The 23,776-nt window shown below is 41.6% G+C and overlaps 2 protein-coding genes across 3 annotated transcripts; both read left to right on the forward strand.

The window, feature by feature from the left end:
* Positions 1–1,410: 1,410 nt before the first annotated feature.
* Positions 1,411–2,597, forward strand: LOC142994305 (putative G-protein coupled receptor 148). Its single transcript, XM_076145073.1, has one exon. The coding sequence runs from the start codon at positions 1,492–1,494 to the stop codon at positions 2,449–2,451; it is 960 nt and encodes a 319-aa protein (XP_076001188.1). The 5' UTR covers positions 1,411–1,491; the 3' UTR covers positions 2,452–2,597.
* A 3,444-nt stretch (positions 2,598–6,041) lies between these two features.
* On the forward strand, positions 6,042–23,361 carry klhl24a (kelch-like family member 24a). Of its 2 annotated transcripts, none has more exons than XM_076144596.1 (8): positions 6,042–6,281; positions 7,669–7,787; positions 7,891–8,735; positions 11,003–11,187; positions 14,188–14,306; positions 18,501–18,689; positions 19,938–20,126; positions 20,251–23,361. In XM_076144596.1, the coding sequence occupies exons 2-8, from the start codon at positions 7,713–7,715 to the stop codon at positions 20,449–20,451; spliced, it is 1,803 nt and encodes a 600-aa protein (XP_076000711.1). In that variant the 5' UTR covers positions 6,042–6,281; positions 7,669–7,712; the 3' UTR covers positions 20,452–23,361. The 2 variants fall into 2 exon arrangements, with proteins under 2 accessions (XP_076000711.1, XP_076000709.1); XM_076144594.1 differs by having other exon boundaries at positions 7,680–7,787.
* The last annotated feature ends 415 nt before the right edge of the window (positions 23,362–23,776 follow it).

Consider the following 23,776-nt stretch of genomic DNA (forward strand, 5'->3'; position numbering starts at 1 on the left):
TGTATGTCTTCATATTAAGTGTTTGGTGCAGTGTAATTGGGAAAACGTGAGGCAACAAGGTTATTTTCAAAATGAGTTCTTAGAAATTAAACCGGAGTCTAGAGGACCTTGATAGAGCACAAACGAGAGGGGCGAGGAGGAGGTCAGAAGCTCCTCCTCGTAACTATGTGCCAGACAAGTGGCTGTCGCTCGCTGCATCCCTGTATTATCTGTATGTGTCAACAAAGTGTACATCAGCAGATAAGGCGAGTGGATGACTCAAGTTGTACAAACCGCCCGTTGATTTATAGAAGCATTAAGCCCAATGGACGAACAATACTCCCAGCTTTCTCTGATCCGTACATCAGGTAAGAAAATTAACCTTTGGTCAATCAATAATTTGTCATTACGTCTGTCTGTGCATTTGAACAAAAAAGTGATTTTCAAGTTTTATTGTATTTGAGGAGAGTTTAACTTGCTGTGTATTTAAAGGTTTTTCCAGTTATCAAATTTTTATTATTCCTCTTAATATTGTTATACATAAAATGCGGATGTGCCACTTGATAGAGCCGGTAGTTGTGAAATTGTGTGTATTAAAAGCAAAACAATATAGTCCCAACCATTAAGGCAGGTGTTCATATTTTGTAGGTTTATTTTCAGTTATTCAATTGAATCTTTCCTCCTTTTGTCCTGAATACTTTGCATGTTATTTGCTTTTGCAAGAGAAGAGCCAGTGTCCATCCGTACCTCCCGTAATATGTAAATGTTGGCATGTTGTTTGGATCATTTAACAAAGAGTTGGGCAATACATGTTTGCTAGATTTTTGCTAGAGTTTGCTAGACACAGCATAGAACTCTTAGTTAGTGTGATCCATTCTGTGTGTCCTCTATAATTACATCCACAAAGAAGGTTATTTTTGGTGATGTTTGTCCGTGTGTGTCTGACTGTGAACAGGACATCTCAAAAAGTTATAACCTATGTATCGTCATAGAATCCAAATTCTCCTGTATCCATCTACATAGGCCATGCCCATTTCTGCCTTAATAGATTTTCCACCATTTCGAGACCTTTCTGAAATGTTCTTATTGTGTCTCCCCCAACAAGTTGGTCAGCTGTCACAAAAGTTTACACAAATTGAGACATCAACCAACCTGATGGTGCCACAATGAAGTCAGTTAATTTGTGTCAATAACTGTCGGTGGGGGATTGTAGGTGATCATGGCGTAATCAATTACCTGTTGAATTTCATTAATAAGTGACAGTCATAGTTGGAGGACCATTCTGCCTTTGCAGGGGAATGTGCTTTGTGGATGCAGTCCTAGTTAATTAAATTAAAAGTACACAGAAGGTTTCCACTGATGAATTTTGAAATATGTGCTGCTTGACAGTTTTGATTCATGGCTGTGTTTTTATCCACAGGAAGCTGCTAATCAAAGTAGGCTACCCATCATCATCAACCAGGAAACAATTACTTTCAAGCATCCGTGTCACCTCCGAAACTGAGATACAAAATGACGTCAGCCATAAGAGTCAGCAACCTCACACAGGAATGGGTTGACAGTCTGCGTAGGTGGCACCTCGAATTTTTCTTCATCCCCACCACTGTTGTCACAATGGCCACCCTGCTAGCCAACCCTGTCCTCCTAACTTGCATTTTTCTGTCCCGTGCCTTGCGTCAGGAGACACGATACCTGCTGGTGGCCAACACCCTGATGGCAGACATCGTCTTCCTCATCCTGAACCTGGCCACTGTGATTTCTAACTTAGTAAGAGCTGAGATGCCCTGGTTTGTTTGTGAGCTACTGACAGCCGTCACTATCACCGTCTACTCCTGTGCCGTCCTGACCGTCACTCTTATGGTGGCCGACACCTACGCCGCAGTCCGCTGGCCTCTCCATTACCATGACCTGCTTCCACCTTCCCGCACCCGCTGGATTCTGGCAGGGGTGTGGGTGTTGGCAGCCATGTACCCTTTCTCTCTGGTGATCATGATGGAGTTGGAAAGGGAAAATCCCCATGAAAAGGTGGCCGTGTGTCTGGTCCTCATCTCCCTCGGGTTTATGAAAGCCAAGAACATGAGTGGGATCTACATCTACTTCTTTGTAGCTGCAACCATCTGTGCCCTGCTTATTTTATACTGCTACATTCGGCTCTACATGGTAACTAAGACCCAGGGCATCTGGCAGAGCCGCTTCTCCAGAGCTCGGGTTACCCTGCTGGCCCACGGGGTTCTCCTCCTGCTCTACTTCGCCCCTGGATTGATCTTTACCACTGAGCTCTTCCTGTTCCAGAGGGAGGAAATAAATCATGATGTTCGTGTGTGGATCAGCACAGTCAATATGAGTGTGATCATGTTGTTGCCCAGGGCCTGTGCACCTTATCTGTACGGTCTCAGGTACAGAGAGATCGCTGATACTCTGCAGCAATTGCTGCATCGACACAAGAGACTCGGTCTGGTCACTGTAGCATAAAGACACATCAGAACTTATTTAGACACATTACCCAGTGAAACAAAAATTTACTTACCAACTTAATCAATAGAATTTTAGTCATATATACTTAACATATCTTATTCTATGCATTCTATGCATATTCTTTGGTCCACTTCAGAGACTTATTGTACATTACATTCTTTGTTGTCTTACAAAGTGCATCTCATGGCTGTTGTGAAATGTACTATAAAAGGAAGACTTTAACTTCCCTGGAAACTGTCCTTACCGCCTTCTATGTTGATGTATTCTTATAAGCACTTCCCTGTTTTTGGTGGCATTACAGTATTTGTTTTCTTTGCAGATGCCTGGGTGATTATTTGGTGTCTTGGGACAAAGTCCAAATGAGAACATGCTGAATGTTCTTGCTTTCCAAGTTCATGTCATCTTATCTTATTTTGTGCAACCATAAACCAAAATAGAATTGTTATATCATTTTGTGATCAAATATCATTGTATAATGCATAAGCTATGCAGCGCCCAACTAATACCTTCGGTTTTATGGACATGGTAACAAAGCACTTAACTCCATTTGCTCCTAAAGCTTGTTTGCCTAAAACTCAGTGCCAAAGGAAATCATTAACTAATCCCTTTACAACTTGGAGATCTGGCTGAGAATCACTCAGCCAGGAAGGTGTGTTGTGGATATGTATACCAGCTGTTTGACAGATCAACTCATTTGATTTAGGAACAGTGTTGTGCCAGACAACAGCTCTAAGTGAGCAATTTGAAGCAACTATGTGTCCAATGAGCTTAGTCACAGCAAATGTTCGCAATTTTATATGACTATCAACTGGACCTTTCACCCTCGAAAACTGACCAAAAAGTGTTCACTCTTCAGTTTACAAGGCCCATTGAAGTTGCCAACTCCGAATTGGGCCCGAAATGTAACGACTGGAGTAATCACAGGAAAGAAGGACTCAACTGCATGACTCAGAGACAGGAACTAGATTAAACAACCAGGCTTTACTTGCCAAAAGGATGTACGGCACACAGGTAATCAGTCGAGAGAAATGCAAACAAATCCAACAGGGGGAAGACAAAAAGGCAACGTCAGAAGCATTTGTCTGAGATTAAAAAAGCCAGGAAAGCAAACATATGCATGAATAACAATGCACAGCTTGATACAGAGAATAAAGATGAACTGGAACACAGACTGATTATACAAGGGAAGGAAGGATAATGAGGGACAGGTGAAACTAATCAGGACAGGTGAAACTAATCAGGGCATGGCAGGCAAGAACACAAGGGCAGGAAGTGAAATGCTAGAAAAGAGAGGAGAGGGCGTGAGGATCTCTGTGTTCCTCGACGAAAAGCCCCGGCTTGGGCTGCTTTCAATGCCGTCAGGAGCCAGTTACAGGGCATGGAAGAGGTTTGTTGTGTCTTTTACCCGGCCTGTCTCAGAATCAGCTACAACGGTGTTGAAAAGGATTTTTGATAGATAAAGAAAGAAACACAATGATATGACTGGCATAAATACTGTAAATAAAAATTAATAGTGCATTAAAAAAAATACAACTTACAATTAGGCTGAATTAGTGGAAGCACTGAGCTTGTGTCTCTGCAACGAGGGGGTCCAATCAATGAAAGACAACGACACCCGAAGTGTGTTCCTTATGTCCAGTCTACTCACTCACTTTGTCACCGCAAAAACCCCGCTTCACAAAGATACGATGTAGGAAATGGAAGCAGGGTTTTCAGTGCTTTTTTGGCAATCTCAGAATATTCAGGGTTGATTTTATACCAGCACTGGCAGAGTTGTTTGAAACTAACGTTTAAGGCCACCGTCATTTGCAATCTCCGGCAGTTGATCTTCTGGCACGGACCACTCGATTCACTCTAAGATCTATTGCTGCATTCTAGACCTCGGGGACCTGTCTAATTCCAAAACAAGGGCCGCCTGGGAGGCTAAGTTTGAGCTCCAACTAGACATGGACTGGTGGGACGAAGTCATATGCAATCTACACACTGTCTCATCCTGTGCTCGTCGCACTCTCATCCAGTTTAAGGTTGTACACAGGGTCCATTTTTCTTAATCTAGATAAGCCGAAATGTACACAGAAGAAGAGGACAAATGTAATAGATGTTCGAATCCTAACTGCAACCTAAGCCACATGTTATTTCTCTGCCCCAGGCTGCACAATTAATGGTCCAGTTACTTCAACATATTGTCCACTATATTGGGAACGCAGGTTCATCCCTCTCATCATATTGATAAACACTGCCCAAAAAAAAAAGATCACCTCTCTGCTTGCTAGACACTGCCTGCTTCTGCAATCGAAATCCCTTACCCCTCCCTCAAGTACACTATGAAGGGTCACACTGATAAGTTCTATCAGAGCAACCATTTCTTTCCTACTTTACAGCTCTGCAGGTTATGTCAGACTAAAAACCTGAACACAGAACAGTTCACTTTTTTTCTCACTATTTCTCACTATCCTAGGCGGGCCAGGATGGGGTTGTGTGAATGTGGGGTTGTGTGACTGCTGGGATGGGTTAGGTCTTTGGGTGAATTATCTTCTCTTTGTTTAGCCTTTCTTTTTTTTCTTCGCCACAGCCTACAATGCAATCTGTAGCTACTGCTGTTTGACATCATCCTGAAAAAACTGTGTGAAGTGTCCTCTTTGGTTACATGGCTTTGTTTGATTGCAAGCTGCCTGAATTTCCCCAAGGGGATCTATCTATCTATCTATCTATCTATCTATCTATCTATCTATCTATCTATCTATCTATGAAAGCTTTTGCTTACTCATAATTCTAACTGGTAATAAGTTCATTATGTGGAACATGTTTGCACATTGATAATAAAAGGCTTCAGGGTTATGTATCATGTTGGGCCATGTGTACTAACTGTTACCTATGTGTGTATATACTCCCTTACTGATCGTCCATAAGAGAAATATTTTACAAAAATCGTATAATTCTCCCTGAAACTACGAAGTTCAAAGCTGTGTACAGAACACGTGTTGGAGCTTTTCAGAAAGATCTCACGAATACTTTGCTATTGAGGAAGTTGGGACATTCTTTATTCAATCTCCTCCTCCCTCCTCACCTGAAAAAAACGTGTGCATGTTGTGTTTCGTCCTTCTTTCACGTGCCCGATGGGATCACATTACACCATCTCTTTGTTTAATACCACGCTGTTTACTATCAGGCTGATTTTACACATAACTACAAAACAACTACATTTCATGCTGGCACGTGGAGTACTGTATATGCCCTATGGTGGTTTCATTGTTATTTTGAGTGTTAAGTATGACGTTTGTGGGTAAAGTAGAGCCAAGACCGCCTCAAAACTAACCGCCCATAACTATCAGTGCACGAAAAACACCGACATGTTATTGTCTCTGCTCGTGTTGCTCAATCGCTCTCACTTCAGGTTTCAACTTTTTTCTCGTCTAAAAGTAGAGTTTGTTTGCAAACAAAGAACAGCCACGTGGAGAGCCCGGGGCACATGGGAAATGATGTTCAGTTTTAGGCTTAGTAAAGAGCAGTGCGGCTTTATATACAACATTACCCAGAATGCACCACGGCCGCCAGCTGACTGCGCTGGAGGGGCCGGATTTATTTTCAGGCCTGACAAGTATATACGGCGTCAGTGTTTACAGTTAGTTAGAGCTCTTTGTCTTTGCCAACAACACCACAAAGTCAAAATGTCTGTGCCGAATAACAGCCTGCGTAGTTTGACATAATAATTCGACACCTTATTGTATAGAGAATACCGACTAATATTAACGGTCTTATTTTTTTTTTTTTTACTTTTATCCACTTGGAGCTGAAGAGGAAGCCTCATCTGGAAACTTCTGAATAAGGTACTGTTTCCCATAACACGAGAGGATGTGAGAAATTATGCCTGTTGAATTTAGAAATATATATTGATTTTACGATAGCATGTTGCTGGGGAACCTTACATACTTGAGCATGATTGTTTTTCTGATAAACCGGAACACTCTTGTTTTCTGTATTTTTGTTTTTTTCTGTCCATACACGCCAACGATATACGTTTTTTGCTCTATGCTAATACAATGTTTAATTCCCAGTCTCAACTCATAAAATAAACACGTAAACAATGGAATTTTTTTAACAAAATAGTCAAAATGTTGTTGTTTTTTTAGCGCTGAAAAAGTATTTGTTTGTTGTTGGTCAAAATAAGCCAATAATTTTGAATATGCCACATTTTTCTCTGGAAGCCTATGCAAGGAATTTATCCCTTGCACTTCACACAATAACACATAGCAAATTAAAAATAATCGTCAGCTTCAGCCTTGTATATTGTTTATTCTTATACATTGGTATCACAGTCAGATCGGCCCCGTGGTTCTTGGTGAAAACACATGTTCCGTCATCCCTCAGACTCCTCTGGTCAAACCTGTCTGCCATATCTGAGCTGCTTTCAAGGAGGTGCTGTTGTCAGCAAACTGCAACACACGTGAACAGGACGACTCCTCTGAGCCAAGATAAAAAATATCACAAAACACTTCCTCACTTAAGCAATGGCCAAACCCATCATTTTCATGAGCCCAGAGACCTTAGATAAGAGCTTTGTGATTCTTCTACTTTTAAATCAATAGTAATCATATCAGTTCATAAAGTTTGATACTTGTAGAATTCTGTCTTAAATGTCTTTGATGCTAAAATTAATTTATCCCGCTCTGCTTATCTTAATCACATGTGTTGAGGTCATCATTGGCTCTGGCTTTGTAGTTTGTTGTTCAGACCATGATGGTGTAGTTAGTTGTCTCACAGGATCCCTTCCCCCACTCTTCAAAACAAACGTGACTGACATATAGGTTCGGCCCTCAACCGTTGCTCAACCCATTTCCCTTTTACCCGCCAATAACCCTTTGTCATCTTCCCTCAGTCATTTCATTGTGCTGCAGGGCACAACTGTTTCACATGAACTGAGCAGGAGGACCAGATTGTGTGTGCAGCTCAGATTTTATTCCTTTTAACAATTGTTTCTACGCAACTATGGTGGAAGACAGCAAAAGCTATTTAAACAACCCAGTGGGGTCTAGGATTATTTATTGATCTCACCATGTCCCACTCCCACGATCCACTTACTACATTCACAAGCCTTTTCCTGGTGATTTACTCTTACCATACATGATAGGGTGCCACTGTTAGCATCAATCATTTTCATCATCAGTCATTTTCAAGTTCTTTCAAGTAATTATCCGCTGTCTATTCTATTCCCAGGTCATCTTAAGGTTGGGAGAACATCTACTTTGAAGGTGGCAGCCATGGTCTTAATTCTGGGCAGAAGGCTAAACAGGGAAGACTCTGGGATACGGGACTCACCAGCTGTCAAACGCAAGGTGCCGCCAAAGGAAACCAGCATTTCTAGCTTCTGTGTTTCATCTATGCTGAAGAAAGTCACAAATAGTAATCTCTTTATGTTACATGTTGCTGTCTTCCAAGGTATTTGAGAACGATTCCAAAACTTTGGCCAGTCAGGATGTCTTGGACTTCTGCTCTGGTGCATCCCACTCAGACGCCATCCTCCAGGTGTTCAATGAGTTCCGTGATTGCCGCCTGTTCACTGATGTGGTCATCAGCGTGCAGGGCCGTGAGTTCCCCTGCCACCGCGCCGTGCTCTCTGCATGCTCTTCCTACTTCAGAGCAATGTTCTGCAATGATCACCGCGAGAGCCGTGAGATGCTGGTCGAGATAAATGGCATTCTGGCCGAGGCGATGGACTCCTTCCTCAGCTATGTTTACACTGGCCGTGCAAAGATCACCACTGAGAATGTCCAGTTCCTCTTCGAGACCTCCAGCCTCTTCCAGATCTACACACTGCGTGATGCCTGTGCTAAGTTCTTGGAGGACCAGCTGGACCCGTGCAACTGTCTGGGTATCCAACGCTTTGCAGCTGCCCATTCCCTCAAGCAGCTTGCAAGTCGTTGCCGCAACTTTGCCCTGGCCAACTTCGCAGAGGTGGCTCAACATGAGGAGTTCCTGGACCTGCACAGGGAGGAACTGGAAGAGTACATTTGCAGCGATGAACTGTCTGTTGGAAAGGAGGAGTTGGTGTTTGAGTCGGTGATGCGATGGGTGTACCACACTGTGGAGCCCAGGAAGCCCTTGCTCAAGGAACTACTACACCATGTGCGCCTGCCACTGTTGCACCCCAACTACTTTGTCCAGACAGTGGAGGGAGACCAGCTTATCCAGAACGCTCCCGAGTGCTACCAACTTCTCCATGAGGCCAGGCGCTATCATGTGCTGGGCAACGAGATGATGTCACCCAGAACCCGCCCACGCAGGTAACATCAGTTTTTACCCACTGAAATGTCTTCCTTTTTTTCCATCTTATCTTTGAGTGTTGTATATTTTTTTATTGAAGCAAGCATTTGACACTACAGTGCTCATACAGTTATTGGACATTTTGGATATTTGTTTTTATACAAAAAGAGGGGGGAAAGAAGAGAGAGAAAGAGAAAAGGAAAGAGGGATGTAAAAGGTTGATGTCAAACAGTAGTGTAGGCAACTACAATACCCCATCATAGGCTGTGGTGAAGAAGAAAAAACAAGGAAGAGTCAATTCATAGGCTATAGTTCTGTGAAGTAAGAAAGAAACGGAGTCATCTGTTGCCACTGAAATGTCTTCTGAATGAGGCTTTTCAATGATAGAACCATAAATAACTCTTTATTTACAAAAAAACAGAGCTGGGCAATGAGAGTTCCCCATGAGTCAATTCAGGGTCAGAACACACATGAAGTCACACAATGTTTAGGTAAAGGAAGAATTGTTTGTGTGCTGCAGTCAAAAGGTCAAAAACGGTCATATTTTCTTAATAATCCAAATATAAATATAATCCAAAACTGATATTTTTTCCCCGAAGAAAAGGAAACACATTTTGTTTGATCTGCCTCTGGCCTTCTTTAAGTTCACTGGGTTAACGTTAGCAAGCACATCATTCAAAGTGCTTAGTCAGTTTGATCCCCTATGGCTCTGGCAGGTGTGTGTGTGTGTGTGTGTGTGTGTGTGTGTGTGTGTGTGTGTGTGTGTGTGTGTGTGTGTGTGTGTGTGTGTGTGTGTGTGTGTGTGTGTGTGTGTGTGTGTGTGTGTGTGTGTGTGTGTGTGTGTGTGTGTGTGTGTCAGACAAACAGAGGAGGGGAGGGCGTAAGAAGATCATAACTTGGCAAACAGATAAAGCTGCCTGTGACTAAGAGAGTTGTTTTTGTAGCTCTATTCTGAAATCAAACTGTATGATTAAGAAGAAGGGAGAACATGTTCATACTCAGACTCTTTTGCTGGAAAGAAAAGAAAAAAAATATGATGCAAGCAGCAGCAATCATGAAGTGTTGAGTCTTGTTATCATACCAGCAGTGTAAGTCACCTCGCTGGTGTGTTTGAGCTTCTAGTGTACTCACCTTTTTTTACACCCATTGCTAGAAGATCTTTTATTTCAGGTGTTTATTGTTAGAGAACTGGTTTATAATTTGATATTTGTAGCACAAAAGCTGGTGTTGACTGAAACCTCTGCGAGTAAGACACAATACAGACCATACAGCAGCGTGACGTGCAAACAGCAGCTGCTCTTTCTGTGTTGGACCAGCAGCAGGGGTTCAGTTAAAAAAGGACAGGGTGGCAGTTAGTAAGGCTGTGCTACGTGTTTTTCAGGCACATGGTGTCAGTATCCAGGCAAATCTGATCAGATCGGTAAGGCAGGCAGGCAGGCAGTTAGTACCACATTGTCTGCCCTGTTCCCCCTGAGGGCCAATCATCGTCTGCTTCAAACAGATGTCTGATTCTCTCGCTTCCGTGTCTGCGTCTGGGCCCTCTTCTCTCTAGAGTCTCATCAGTCATGGGCATGTGCACTTTAATAGATACAAACATGCATAAAGCAATGTTCTGCCAAAATCTGTACAAGCACATGTCTCAGTCCTGATCATCCCACCATGTCTCACGCATATTTAATCCCGTTTTATAAGCAGACAGAGGAATGTGGGAGCGCAGAAAAACATACTTTGGGGCTGCATTGGCAGTGGTATGCAGAGCTTACTAGGATTTCCATGCACAGAATTGGCTACAAGTCTTTATACAGTATCGGGATTTCTAATCGGTATAATAAGAAATCAAGCTGCAGTTCATTAGATTCCCCCAAAGGAAATGACATCATATCCACAGAATATGTTTTGAACAGCCTGTTAGGAAAGCATTGTCAACATGGAAATTTAGCTTAAGTCCAGTCCTAGTCCTAGTTTGTTATTGTTGTACCGTGGATTGATGCTTCTATTCAGAATTGAACTTTGCCTTCAAGATAAGTAAGCCTTTGTCAGAGGAAACTGCTGTTGCAGCCCTGACATGAATGTCAACGTCTAATGAGAAACTAAATGCGGTTTCATGCTACATGCATGGGCCTACAACAGTTACTTGATTAGACCCCATAGTTGCAATAGTGCATTCCAATATCAGAATCTACTTTGTTTGGGTAATAACAATTGCTTTATTTGTGTTGTGCATCTCCCCCATCTCTCTCCCCGCTCCTCCCTCCTCCCTCCCTTTTTCCTGTTTCTTTCCATGCAGGTCGACGGGCTACTCTGAGGTGATTGTGGTGGTTGGGGGCTGTGAGAGGGTGGGGGGCTTCAATCTGCCCTACACTGAATGCTATGACCCAGTCACAGGAGATTGGAAATCACTGGCCAAACTGCCAGAATTCACCAAGTCAGAGTATGCTGTCTGCGCCCTTCGCAATGACATACTGGTGTCAGGTAAGAAACACACTACACTACCTGGCAACACTTTAATGGTAATGTGTGACTTCGTTAATATCTTTAAAATGTATCTGTACCGGACTGTGACCCTTTTCACTGTATAATTGTGCCATCCTAGAAAAGAAGGCATTTGGAGTGGACACATGAGAACACTATCCATCTCTGTGCCTGACTTGCAATCACATTTTTTGCTTGACTGGCAGGAAAGGCCATGGTGGCGTTGAGGTGGCTGGTGTTATTTTGTTACAGCCACGGCCTGCTTAAGTTGAAGGAAAATATGCGTCATTTGGATGCACTCTCCTGGCTCAGTACTGAGGGCGGGCCAGGTTGAACTTTCTCTCTGTTTTTATTGGCCACTCTGCAGGGTCACCGGGCTGTATGAGCTTTCTAGGATCTCCTTTCTCTCATCCAAAACATCTATTTGTGGTTCCAAGTCATTATTGTTCAGTGTTTTATTTAACACTACATGTTCCAAATGTGACTCAAACCCCCTTTGATGTAAAAAAAGAATGAGAAATCCATGCTGAATAATGAGAGCAGGGTAATGGTCACTACCAAAGCCAAAAGCTCAATGCCAAACATTGATACAAATGTATTTTCTGTAGGATGGATTTCTATTTGGCTGTCTGGGAGGAGGGAAGAAGGAATATGACAGGAGGATAAGATGTACCTATTAGATTTGCTCATGTTTCAACATGATTTTCATTAGCTACATGGCAAAGTTGACAAAGTTGACTACAGGGAAAGACCTGGGACAAACAAGTGGTGAAATAGGTGGAAAAAATGATATGGGGATCTAATGAAAACAGTTTTCCCCTTGAGCAAGAGTGTGTTTTTTCATGTGTGGACTGCTAAGTCCTCACGTGTGCTATCAATATACCCGCAAGCAGTCTCTGGAAAAGTCAACAAAGCTCTCTCTCTCTCTCTCACTCGCTCTCTCTCACTCCATACTGTAGACACATACACGCTCAACTCATGTATCAACAATACCTGGAATTGCTTCAGGGCATATCCTCCTCTTTGCTCCATTTTCATTCTGCTTCCCCTCTTCACCCCTTGTAACACAGCTGCAGTTAGCTGCGTCTTCTGTCTCGACACAGGGCCACCGGACATTTTAATCATCATCTTTGTCCGATCTAGAATTCTAGTGACAGAATTGACTTTGATTACTTTATAATACTGGCAGAATATACAATAACATGAAATAAATTGCTCTATGCTGGCTCTACTGAATGAATTGAAAGCAGCAAAACATGTGTTTGCCACCTCACAGGTTATGAATTAAATGAGCACATTGAACTTGATCATTACAATTGACAATAAAACTGCTTGCAACGTAGGCAGTGTTTAAATGTCACAAAGCTGCCAAACAAGCCATACTGGGACCTTTCAGTTAATTCTTCCGGGTTCCTATGAATGGTTATTGAGCTGGTTGAACTTGATAAACTAAATTTAAAATGAGACGAGTCCACTTTGGAAGGTAGTAGTTTGTTTCATAAACATTCTACATGTATATTTGCATGGATATCTTTGGCGTGTTTATCTATATGTCAACCTCCTTTCATGTAACTATTCTCAAACAGCAGAAGCCTTAAGGCAAGCAGACTGTCTGGCCCCTTGACTTTCCAGACAGACATCCTTCTCATGTCTCTTTTATCTCTCTATTCTGTATGTCATAAAATATGATTTAAAGGTGCTCTACTGTAGCAAATTTTCCTGTCTTTTTTTATTTATTAATTATTACATAAATCGGTTACCTTTTTGAAAAATATGAAACGATTTCCACTTTGTGTGCATTAGAATACAAAGACATAGATGCCTTTGCTCTGGCAATTTTGTAATTATGCCTTCATTACTCATTATGCATTTAATGTTGCTCCAAAACATCAAACATGTGATCTGTAAAAAGGAAACACCCAATTGGAAAACAGCAGACACCAACACAACAACAACACTACTTGATTTCCGCAATCAGACAGTCCGAGTCGATCAAGGGGGAGGTGTGATTGAAGGCATGAGTGCTCTTGTTAATTTTCATATTTTGTATTATATCAACTATTATCATTTATGTGAAATCAATTTAAGTCCCTGTGCGAAATAACACACTCTGTGTCACTCTCTTTGTTGTTTGTGTGTGAGTCTGGTCTGTATCTATGCTGCACCCACACAAGTAACACACTCTCGAGCACACTTCTAAGCTTATTGTCAGATACAAGCTCATATTCCACTTCTGTTCGTCCCTTGTTTTTGAGCTGTCTTTCCCCCTTTACATTTAATCTTGAGACTGCTGTGTTTCAACATAGCTTTTGCTTGGTTGACCTGTATTGTATCACATTGTATTTACATTCCCCCTTCTACAACGTTAAACTTGGTCAGTCTTACCCATTTGTGTTTTTAAAGATTAGTTTGGCTTTCCTCACAGGTGTGTGTGGGTTAGGGTTAGGGTTGTGTGTAGGGTTGAAAAAGGGGGTCATGTCGGGTCTTGTTAAAAATGTGTCTGGGTCACATGTTAAAATGGCCGACTAACTGTTGAATGTTGTTGCACTCTACAGCTGCAATAAAAAGGGTGGAAAAGAAGAAAAACTGTTTGTGTTTGAGGCAAAACATAGCCGAGGGCTGTATTTTGTTCCCAACTTAAGATCCTGATTGTGAATGTCTGCATCTGTGTATCCTAAGAGTTGCCTAAAGCGTGTTTTGTGAACAATGTCTATGCATTCATTGGAAGAATTATAGTATAGTGTGTGTGTGTTTACTTAGAGAAACATATTTACTCTCTGATCCCTGGGGACAAAGCTAAGGTCAAAGTTAGATAAGACACTAACACACCAAAGACGTTACACTTGGATGTTTGCCAAGATCTAGGTTGGTTTGTTTTTAGACTAATGAGGTCATCATGATTTTAAAAGAAGAATCTTTACTGATTTACTTTACATTTTCGGCTCAGTGGCTTCAAACTGAACTGCGAGTGGTGTAACCCATGTCTTTGTTGTGTTATAGGTGGTCGCATCAACAGCAGGGATGTGTGGATGTATAACTCGCAGCTCAACCTGTGGATCAGAGTGGCGTCTCTCAACAAAGGCCGCTGGAGACACAAGATGGGGGTTCTACTCGGCAAGGTAAAGACTGACCTCAGAACCAGTCGCATTTCTTTCAGCTATATTAATGAATCCTAGGCCCCATTAGGTGTATTTCCTTCTCTCACAGACACACTGTACTCTTCCAGTATGGTTTGACAGTTGGGCAAATATTGTAGCTTGTGTGTACATATGCAAAAACCCCTTCTGGACCGACACTGTAGACAGGGGGCTGGCATAACACTGCAGCAATATGTTATTGCACACATTTGTTGTGACTTGGGGGTTGTACATTTTACATAGTGAAGGAGAGGCACTTTTTGTGTCCTTTTCACAATCTTAAGTCCCATTCTATCCCTGTTACTCATACTTAAAGCTGTAAGCTTAAAGGAATGTGTTTTCAAACATAGCTGAAGCTCAACATATATAATGCTGATTGACAGTCAGTAGTCTTAGCCATCATTTACTTGTCTGTGACAGAAGAAGATTATAGTGGGAGTTTTCAGTGTCTGCTTCCTGCTGATCACTGGCTCTTATGGACACCTTGTGACATGGAGCAATACGTCTTTGTCCTTGTATGTGAAGCACAGCCTTGTTTCCTTGGGTTTGTACTACCTCATCTCACATATCCTGGATACACATGAACAAGCTTCAACAGCGAGTAGGAAGTTTGCCGATATTTAAAACGGGCATATAAACAAAACCTGCACCTAATGGAACAGTCCGGCTGATTCACCCATTAAGTACTTGCACGCCGAGTGAAATCATTGTTTGTTTGCTTCTTTCATATGTTACAATTGATCCACAAGATCGTCTGTAATGTTGGAGTAATGTTTATGCCTACATGTGGCGTGATCACTGATCCTTGAATCACTCCTCTGCTCTTCAGCAACATCTATTCATAGCCTGTATGGTGCCAGGTGGACATTCCTGTTTGAGGTCACTTGAGAGTTTAATGGATGCGTGCCATTGCCTCACACTTCCATGTTTAGGAGTAGCCCAGTTCACTAGCCCATATCGTGCTTCATTTGGCTCCACTCAATCACGCACATAGCTACATGAGTATGTGAACACCCACTGGGTTATCCACACATTGGCATAATCTGACACATGGATACAGTGACTTGAAAGTAGATTTTTATTTCCTCTGGTTTGCTGCTTTCTAGTGACATAGTGTTTGTCTGGTAACATTTTCAAACTAGATATTCAAGTCAGTCATGTCATGTGATTGTGTGTTTATGTGCATTATGATAGTCTTTTAACCAAGTGTTGACCACTGATTATAGTATGGCATGTATCCGTCATGAAAGGTTTAAGATCTTTAAATATCTGTTATGAGTTAAGTGTAAAGTGGAACGTGTCCCAACTTTCTTTCAGGCAAAGCATAAACAGCACTCAGCCACACAAGTGTCATCATTTGCCATCATCTGTATAAGAAAACACTCTAGTAAAAGACATAATTTCACAAGAAGTAGGGCTGGAGGCTTGCGCTAAAACAATGCTTTATTCACTTTTCACTGCAGTTAGGAAATGACACAAGTGAGCCATTGTCATCTGCAGCAATTGTGCAAACATTGTTTGGTTGCTGGAGTCCTGTTGTGGCCACACTAGTGTGTGTTGGACTGAGGCTTCCAAAAAAAGCACATAGAGCTGCAGTAACAAAATTCATATTTATCATCAAAAACAATGAGGTTATCAGCTGAACATTGTCATTGTCTGAAAAGTCAGTAATTAACCTCAAACTCATAGATCAAAGTGTGCTGAAAACAACTTAGACTGATTTGGCTGCAGTTCAGCATGGCTTTGCAGTGATGGGACGTTACAGAAAGCCTGTCAAGTTTGAACTCGCCAAACTTTGGCTTACTTTGAAAGACCTAAAGATGCGTTGTTGAACGCCCTCAGGACAGAAATGCTTAAGTACCTATGGCTCTTATTCATATACATTTCTGTATGTGCTTGTACATAATGTATCTATATGTCTCTCTCTCTCTCTCTCTCTCTCTCTCTCTCTCTCTCTCTCTCTCTCTCTCTCTCTCTCTCTCTCTCTCTCTCTCTCTCTCTCTCTCTCTCTCTCTCTCTCTCTCTCTCTCTCTCTCTCTCTCTCTCTCTCTCTCCCCCCCCTTTCCTGAAAAACACATTCCTTGGAGCCATTAAGTCCCAGGAGAAGCTCTTGTCTCTGACCACTTCCTCTATCTATCACACACATGTGGTATAGTCCTCTGCTTTTCAGCCATCTCCTCCTGCATTTCAATCTTTCGCTTATTTTATTCTTTTTGAAATTCTTTCTCTCTCCATTTATTTGACAGACCCACATTTAGCTTAATCATGTACTTGGAACCAATGGCATGATTGGCACTATTGCAGATGGAGACCTTTTCTGTCTAGGGGAAGGTGTTCAGTCTTTTTGATATTAGCTCTCTGGGGTCTCTTTGTCTGTCTTGTCCGTCACAGTTGTAGCACATTGCGGACTATTTCTCCTCAACTTTTCAAACTGATGAGAGATTATCTTAAACATGTTTGTGTCTCTTGGGGTTCCTCCTCTTTCTTCTCGTTCCTCTACTGGCTGTGGTGTGTACCCAGTCATTTCCTCATTCAGCCTATAATTTCCCGTTTTTGATGTGCCGCACTTCAGTCGCATGTATGGGGAAGAAAGCCCCATTGTTGTCAACAAGCTTTGTGCAATGAGCATGCACAGATGATAATGCTTGCACACAAAGACCTCACTGTTGATTTCTATTACTCAATTATTCATCTAATATGCATACCCAGTAGGCACAAGAACTATTTGGTTTTGTTTTTATTCACACACAAACATGTATTCTGTTAAGCCCCGTTAGACTTGTCTTTTTTCCATACAGTATAAGCAAAACTAGGTCACCGCTCGTTCTTGTTTTTGCAACTGTTCTCATCTGTCATAATGCCAACCCCCCCCCCCCCCCCCCATGAGCGTTTGTGCAATAGCCACACATTGTGCTTTGCTGTGGTGTATTTGGACCATGCGGTGTGCTCGTCATGCGAGTGTGGAGCAGTGAAAGTAAACAAAAGCGTGATTCAGTGCCAACACCCCCCAGCTCTCTTTAACGTCTGTTATACATGGTCTGCGCTTGATTTCCTTTATCTCTGTGCCACATAGTATTCAGGTTTTTATCTGCAGCATCAACATTTTCAATTGAACTGTTTACAACTGCTCCACATGCCTATGCTCCCATTATGTGAGTAAGTGTCCTAGTGGCGGCAAGATCAGTTTGCTGTTGTCTCTGAAAACACACCTGTGGATTTGAGTGAATGGGTTCGTTGAGGTGTTTTCCCTCTGTATCCGTTAAGAAAGGTGGGAGTGTTGCCAACAAACTCGGGTGCAGTGTGTAAATATTCGTGTCATTTCTTCCTTTATTTTTGTTCTCCTTTTTCTCCTTTCTGTCTGTCTCTCTGTCTCACTCTCTCGACGTTTGTGCTGTATGTTTTGAGGAAGACAGGAACAGCCCGAAGGTATTCAGTTGCATAAAACCAGCCTGTTGATCAGTAGTCTGGTGTTCATTTGAACCAGTATTACTGCCAGTGTGAATTTCTTGCACGTGATCTCCTTTAAGTCTTTGTTAATCAGTAAAGTCAAATTTTTCATTTCCCTTGACCTATTTTTTTTTATTCCATTCCTAGCAGCACTTCCTCCCGATATGTGTTTACTACTAGGCAATCATTTACAATCCAGGAGGGTAGTATGTGTAATTGAAAGGTAATTGTTAGCATGTCAATCTATCTTTTGTCAACAAGATCAACGCGCCAGTAGTCACTACCATTTGCAAGGGTCGAAGTCAACTTGGCAGTTATGTGTGTACACTGCATTGATAACATGGACTTACAACCTGACAATGTGATGCAAGTCCCAAGAACCAGTCTACGTATAGCAGGACCCACTGTAAAACCCCAAGATACTCCCCAGCAGGATGCCAAAACTGGACAGGGTGCCAGTGGATTGTTATGTTGTTGTGGTACTTCTAAGTAGCAATACATCATCTTTCATTCTAACCTAATGGACTTTTCATACTCATGGTGACCTTAAATTCAACCATCTGGCTCCAAGTTAATAACTATAATTAATAATAACATTAATAATAATAATAATAATAGAATTTGACTTAAAAAAAACTGTCTCCAGCTTTACGTGATAAGCTTTTAGGGACTATCAGGTGTCGAATTTGTCATCCACTATTCCATACGTGTCTGTGTGTCCTCTCTCAGGTCTATGCTGTTGGTGGCTATGATGGCCAGAGTCGCCTGAGCAGCGTGGAATGTTATGACTCCTTCTCCAACCGCTGGACAGAAGTGGCTCCCATGAAAGAGGCAGTCAGCTCTCCAGCTGTGGTCAGTTGTGCTGGCAAGCTCTTTGTGATCGGAGGAGGGCCAGACGACAACACTTGTTCAGACAAGGTGGGAAACAGATGTGTGCTTCCAAATGACAGACTTATAACAGTCTCTGATGACAGCTTAAGTCTTCAGAAAATGGCAAAGCATTTCCTCTTTGCTTTCATGCTGCATCTAAATAATTGGTGGGCTAAGACAAATATAGGTTTTAATGGAAAAAAGAAATGGCAGTGCCTCATGCTTAAAATGCAAATATAGTCCCCAAGGGCTTTTAGTATATAATTAAAAATATGTGTAGGCCCATGTCCATTAAAGGAAAACAGAGAACATAAAAAGTAAATTATTCGGAACAAATCCTCGCCAATTAATACTGTATACTACTGTAGTCAAGCAAGACCGGTTGGCAACACTGAAACCATGGGGCTAAATGATGCCGCTTCAGTTTGATCCATAGCAGGCATATCTAGGTGTACAGCCTTAGTCATTATCCTTAATCATTATTCACATGCTACAGTAGTTTATGAAGCGTGTGATATTTCAGGTTTACTGAGTCACTGATGAGTCATAGATGGAAACTTGTTCTCTCAATGAGATAACAATGAGGATCTCATTAAACAGACGCTGTTTGCTGAATGACTAAAGCATCAAGATGCTGGAGGAAATGTAGATATCAGTCATTCTCAGGAAACTTAGATTTTAGCATTTATAGTGACGCCAACAGTGCCAACATGCAGGCGTGCATGCAAAGTCCTTGGAATATTTAATGATCCTTTGATGGAGTAAATGGCAAACAATGGCCCCCACAGGAACTGAGTCTAGATTGAGGAGATTTCTCTGTTTCTTAGAATAGCCTGTGTTTGATGACGTTTGCAGAGAAAAACATGTGAGTGCAGACACGCGAACAGGCTGACAATGGTTAGCAAAACAATCTGTGTCTCCTTCGCGGGGGGGTTGACTCTACGTGAAAGTCAAGACTCCCGTTCTTGACTTGTTTATCTCCTGAAAGATAATTTTTTTATTGAGCCCAAAGGTCCTTGTTGGTTGGATTAAATGTCTGTACATGTTTTGTTCATAACACTGTAATCACTGTGGTTACATTGAGGAAAAGCCGCAATGAAAGGAATGTTGATTGGAGAACAAGGGGAGTGAAGATGCATAAATTGGATGCACAACCACATATTTTCCACCACATGGTACATATCAAAGACGTTTAAGTGGAATGTATCATTCTCCTAAACAGATTTTTGTCATTGGTTTTTGTATGTTATTGGGTCTTTTCTTTTGGCACAACCAACCAACTCCACTATGTCACAGGTTCAGTGCTATGATCCAGAGACGGATAGCTGGCTGCTCAGGGCCAACATCCCCATCGCCAAGCGCTGTATCGCAGCAGTGTCCCTCAACAACTTGATCTATGTGTGCGGTGGTCTCACCAAGTCCATATTCTGCTATGACCCTGCAGAGGATTTCTGGATGCACGTGGTTTACACCTTCAACAAGCAGGTAATAGATTACACATACTTACACACTTGTTTTATTAGGAACAGACTCTGTTTAGTTTCAACTCCAAGAATGCAGGAGTTGTATACAGTTGCCATCACTGATTCCTTTCTCATCCTTCCTGAAGGAGAGCTGTGGCATGTCAGTGTGTAATGGCAAGATCTTCATCCTTGGCGGCAGAGGTGAGAACGGCGAGGCCACAGACACCATCATCTGTTATGACCCGTCGACAGGAATCATCACAGGGGTCGCTGCCATGCCGCGACCAATCTCTTACCATGGCTGCGTGACCATCCACCGCTACAACGAAAAGTACTACAAGCCGTGACCGTGAATGAATACACGAGCAGACACACGCACAGTGTGGCATGAATACACAACTTTCAGCTCTGCAAGCCCCCACATGGACAGTACATAAACTCACATTCACATAGTTATTTAGAATTAGCAGAAAGTCATTTAGTACCTTTTGTAGCAAATTTATTTTCACTCAGCATGATGTAGCGGTACTCGGTATAGTGGTGTGGATCTTTTGCTGTTATGTACCCTAGTTATAGCTTTAATGAGGAAACGATGCTCTTTCGGTGTTCGGCAATTATCATGACATATCTGTTACATGAAGAAATGTGCTATGCATAAATAGCGATGGTCCACATTTAAAAAAAACAAAGTGCCTATAATGGTCTGCATAACAAGTCATGACTCTGTGTCCCGGATTTTCTACATCAAAGTAATGTAAATGTAACTGAAAGGGACTTTATTATTAATTATTACCATTAAGTGGCCTTCTTATCTATGTGCTTTTATTGTTGTGCAGAAAAAATAGTCATGATCTCATTTCCCCCTGGTGATGAGCTGAAGTGATCAGTGCTCCTGGACAGTAACAGTGCCTTGAGGCAAAACAAGCAGGTTGGAGCTGGCTGGAGAACATCAATTTGTACTTTGACTGACAGATGTTTAGCCAGCAAGTATTCCAAGTCCTGCACTCCACAGCAGATATTTCCATGCATAGTAAAGCCCACAATTGCTACAACATACTGCCCTCTGCTTTTTGACTCTTCCCCTTGTTTCTAACAAATGACCTGGTAAAGATGAGGTGTAAACAGTCTGCAAGCTGTTCTTTTCATCCACAGTATCAGTGATCATAAATACAAAATGCTCATGACCAATTACCAAGAGAGCCACATGAGGTTAAGAGATAAAGAGCAGAGGCTGTATCCAAATATTAGAGCATAGCCAAAGATTTTACAATATCGCGTCCTCTGCCGCGCTCAGGACGAACACGCCACATTTCCTGCTTCCTTTTCCAGTCAGCTTTTCCCTTGTATTTCCTATTCCCTTCACATCCCTTCACCTATCAGCTCGGTCTGCTTCCCGTGTGTTTTCTGTCATCCCTGTTCCTGCGGTGTCATCAGCTGACACCTTACAATCTAAAGTACGTTGATGTCGCTTTAGGATTTACTTCATTATTATTATTACACACATTACTGATACTTTCAATTTCGTTTTTTTTACTTTTTTAAATTATACTTGTTTGTATTTACATTTTTTATAATTTAATGTTTGTGGTATAATAGGTAATAGTTTAGTTTACGTGTCTGTTGGGTATCAAGATAAGTTTATTGATATATTGGGTGTGTGGGTGGTTTTATAGATGTGAGAAGCCTTTGTAGATCAAACTCGAAGACTGCTCTGATTAAACAGTGTACACGTATGTTATGGATGCATATGACTTTTCCGACTTGGTCTGAATGTGTTGGGTCTATATGGAAGTTGTCAAATTTATTGAATTTGCCCAAGAAATTCCAATGTTAACACAACTCTCCATCACTGATCTTGGCCCATCTCCTTCTACACTTCCATGTAAAGATATATCTTGGAGATACCACAGATTTCTCCTTGTGTGTATGTGTATTTTCTGGTCAGTTCTGAAGGGTTTGGGACAATTAGGATCACAGTCGGTAAAAGTCACTGCAATTGTTATCGACAGATTAGAGATATTGCTGTGAAAATGTTAACCTTAATATAGTTGTTTCCTAAGGTTCAACCTGTATTTAAATGTATCTGTTCCTTAGTAGAACATTTTGTTTTTCTGTAACTGAGGGCCCCAATGTGCACTTTGACAGATTTTTGTTTAATGTAGAATTATGTGACTGTATATATGATTTTTCTTTTTCTTTTTTTACTGTATCAGTAAATGTTATTTGCTTTCATGCGATCTGTGTAAGACGAACTAAAAGGGCCCGTCAGCCCCTCCTGTTGGTTGCTGCCTGCTGTGCCTCTGCTTCGCTAACAAAAACAAGAGAGATGGTTATAAGGGAATAATGACAAGAGTGGAAGACCGAGAGAAGCTAAATATCTGTGTTTGTTACCGTCTAAGCATGCCATACCAAACAGTGGAGATGGCCCCTCAGTCTGTCAGTCACAATGACATACACATGTTTTGGCTTACACCATGTTTCAAGCATTAGGATGACCTTGCTGTCATGCCCTCCAGAATTGGGTTGAAAAAGTGAAATTGTGTTTGTTTTTTTAAATTCCTGGAAACCCACCCACACTCCTTTGCAGAATAACATTCTCAGAGTACGGAGGCCAACAGGAGGAGGACAGGCAAGAAAGAGTTAAAGTGACAGGGGGAGAGAGAGAGAGATTGAATGCGTGCGTGTGTCTGCAATTTCATTGAGAATTTCCTCCGATGGGGACAGGGACACTGTCCTGTTTGAGTAATTCATCTTCATACATTGTTTAATCGTTGCTGTTGTTGTGCCTTGTGACTTTATTTTGTTTGCTTGTGGTGAGTTGTGGGACTGAGTGTTGTTGTAATTCTGATTGCTGGATGCTATGCCTCAAATTAAACAACTGAGAGGGGAAATTTGATGAATGGGTATTGTTATTAATACATATATAAGCCAAAGTGGATTTGTTTAAGTTCCAAATGTGATATTGTTGAAAAAGCATCCATGGGTAACTTGTTCATGCATGCCAAATAGATTCTCATGGTCTCTCCTGGTAACTGGAGAATGTTGCCCCCAGTGCCTTAATGAAAGAATAAAGTAACGTGCGAATGAAATCTCATTTTCACATTAACTTCACCTATCATGTGCGTGTGTGATGTTTTATACCACTTTCTTCTCTGATGCTCTTTGCCCAGCTGGGAGAAAGATTTGAATTTGTATAAGACAGTACATTGAACTGTAAGGTTGTCTTGTGTGCGAGAAGCATCAATAAAGTTTTTCTTTCTGTCCTAAACTTGTGTAGTATCTCATATGCTTACATTACTTCAGAATAGAAAACATTTATCCATATGACAAATGGAGGAAATGGAGGTTTCTTGATTAACTCACAGCTGATGTGTCAACAGTTCACCGCCCACTTATACAGATTATGAATTAACCAACAAGGAATGTAAGATCGTTCTACGATCTGTTTATAATTGCTTTAATTGCTTCTTTTATTACATCAATCATTACAATTGGGCTACAGCTGCTGTTTTAAGTCTTGAGTTTTTGCATTGAACAAAATATAAAAGTAGTTGGTGAGAGAAGAGTGTTTATAAGGCAACTCTTGCTGCTCATAAACTCCAAAGGCGCCTTGTGTTTATGCTTTGAGTTATATGTTCCAAATTATACTTTTGTTTCATGAAAAACACAACT

Source organism: Genypterus blacodes, unplaced genomic scaffold, assembly GCF_046128005.1.
Source record: "Genypterus blacodes isolate CSIRO-AG114 ecotype Tasmania unplaced genomic scaffold, CSIRO-AGI_Gbla_v1 ptg000029l_1, whole genome shotgun sequence".
NCBI lineage: Eukaryota > Metazoa > Chordata > Actinopteri > Ophidiiformes > Ophidiidae > Genypterus > Genypterus blacodes.

What these genes read in the sequence shown, in the direction of transcription:
- LOC142994305 (XM_076145073.1), top strand. Translation starts at nt 1,492, where the DNA reads ATGACGTCAGCCATAAGAGTCAGCAACCTCACACAGGAATGGGTTGAC.
- klhl24a (XM_076144596.1), top strand. Translation starts at nt 7,713, where the DNA reads ATGGTCTTAATTCTGGGCAGAAGGCTAAACAGGGAAGACTCTGGGATA. An exon ending in CACCAGCTGTCAAACGCAAG is followed by an intron (nt 7,788 to 7,890) that starts GTGCCGCCAAAG and finishes CTGTCTTCCAAG; the next exon opens with GTATTTGAGAACGATTCCAA. An exon ending in ACAACACTTGTTCAGACAAG is followed by an intron (nt 18,690 to 19,937) that starts GTGGGAAACAGA and finishes ACTATGTCACAG; the next exon opens with GTTCAGTGCTATGATCCAGA.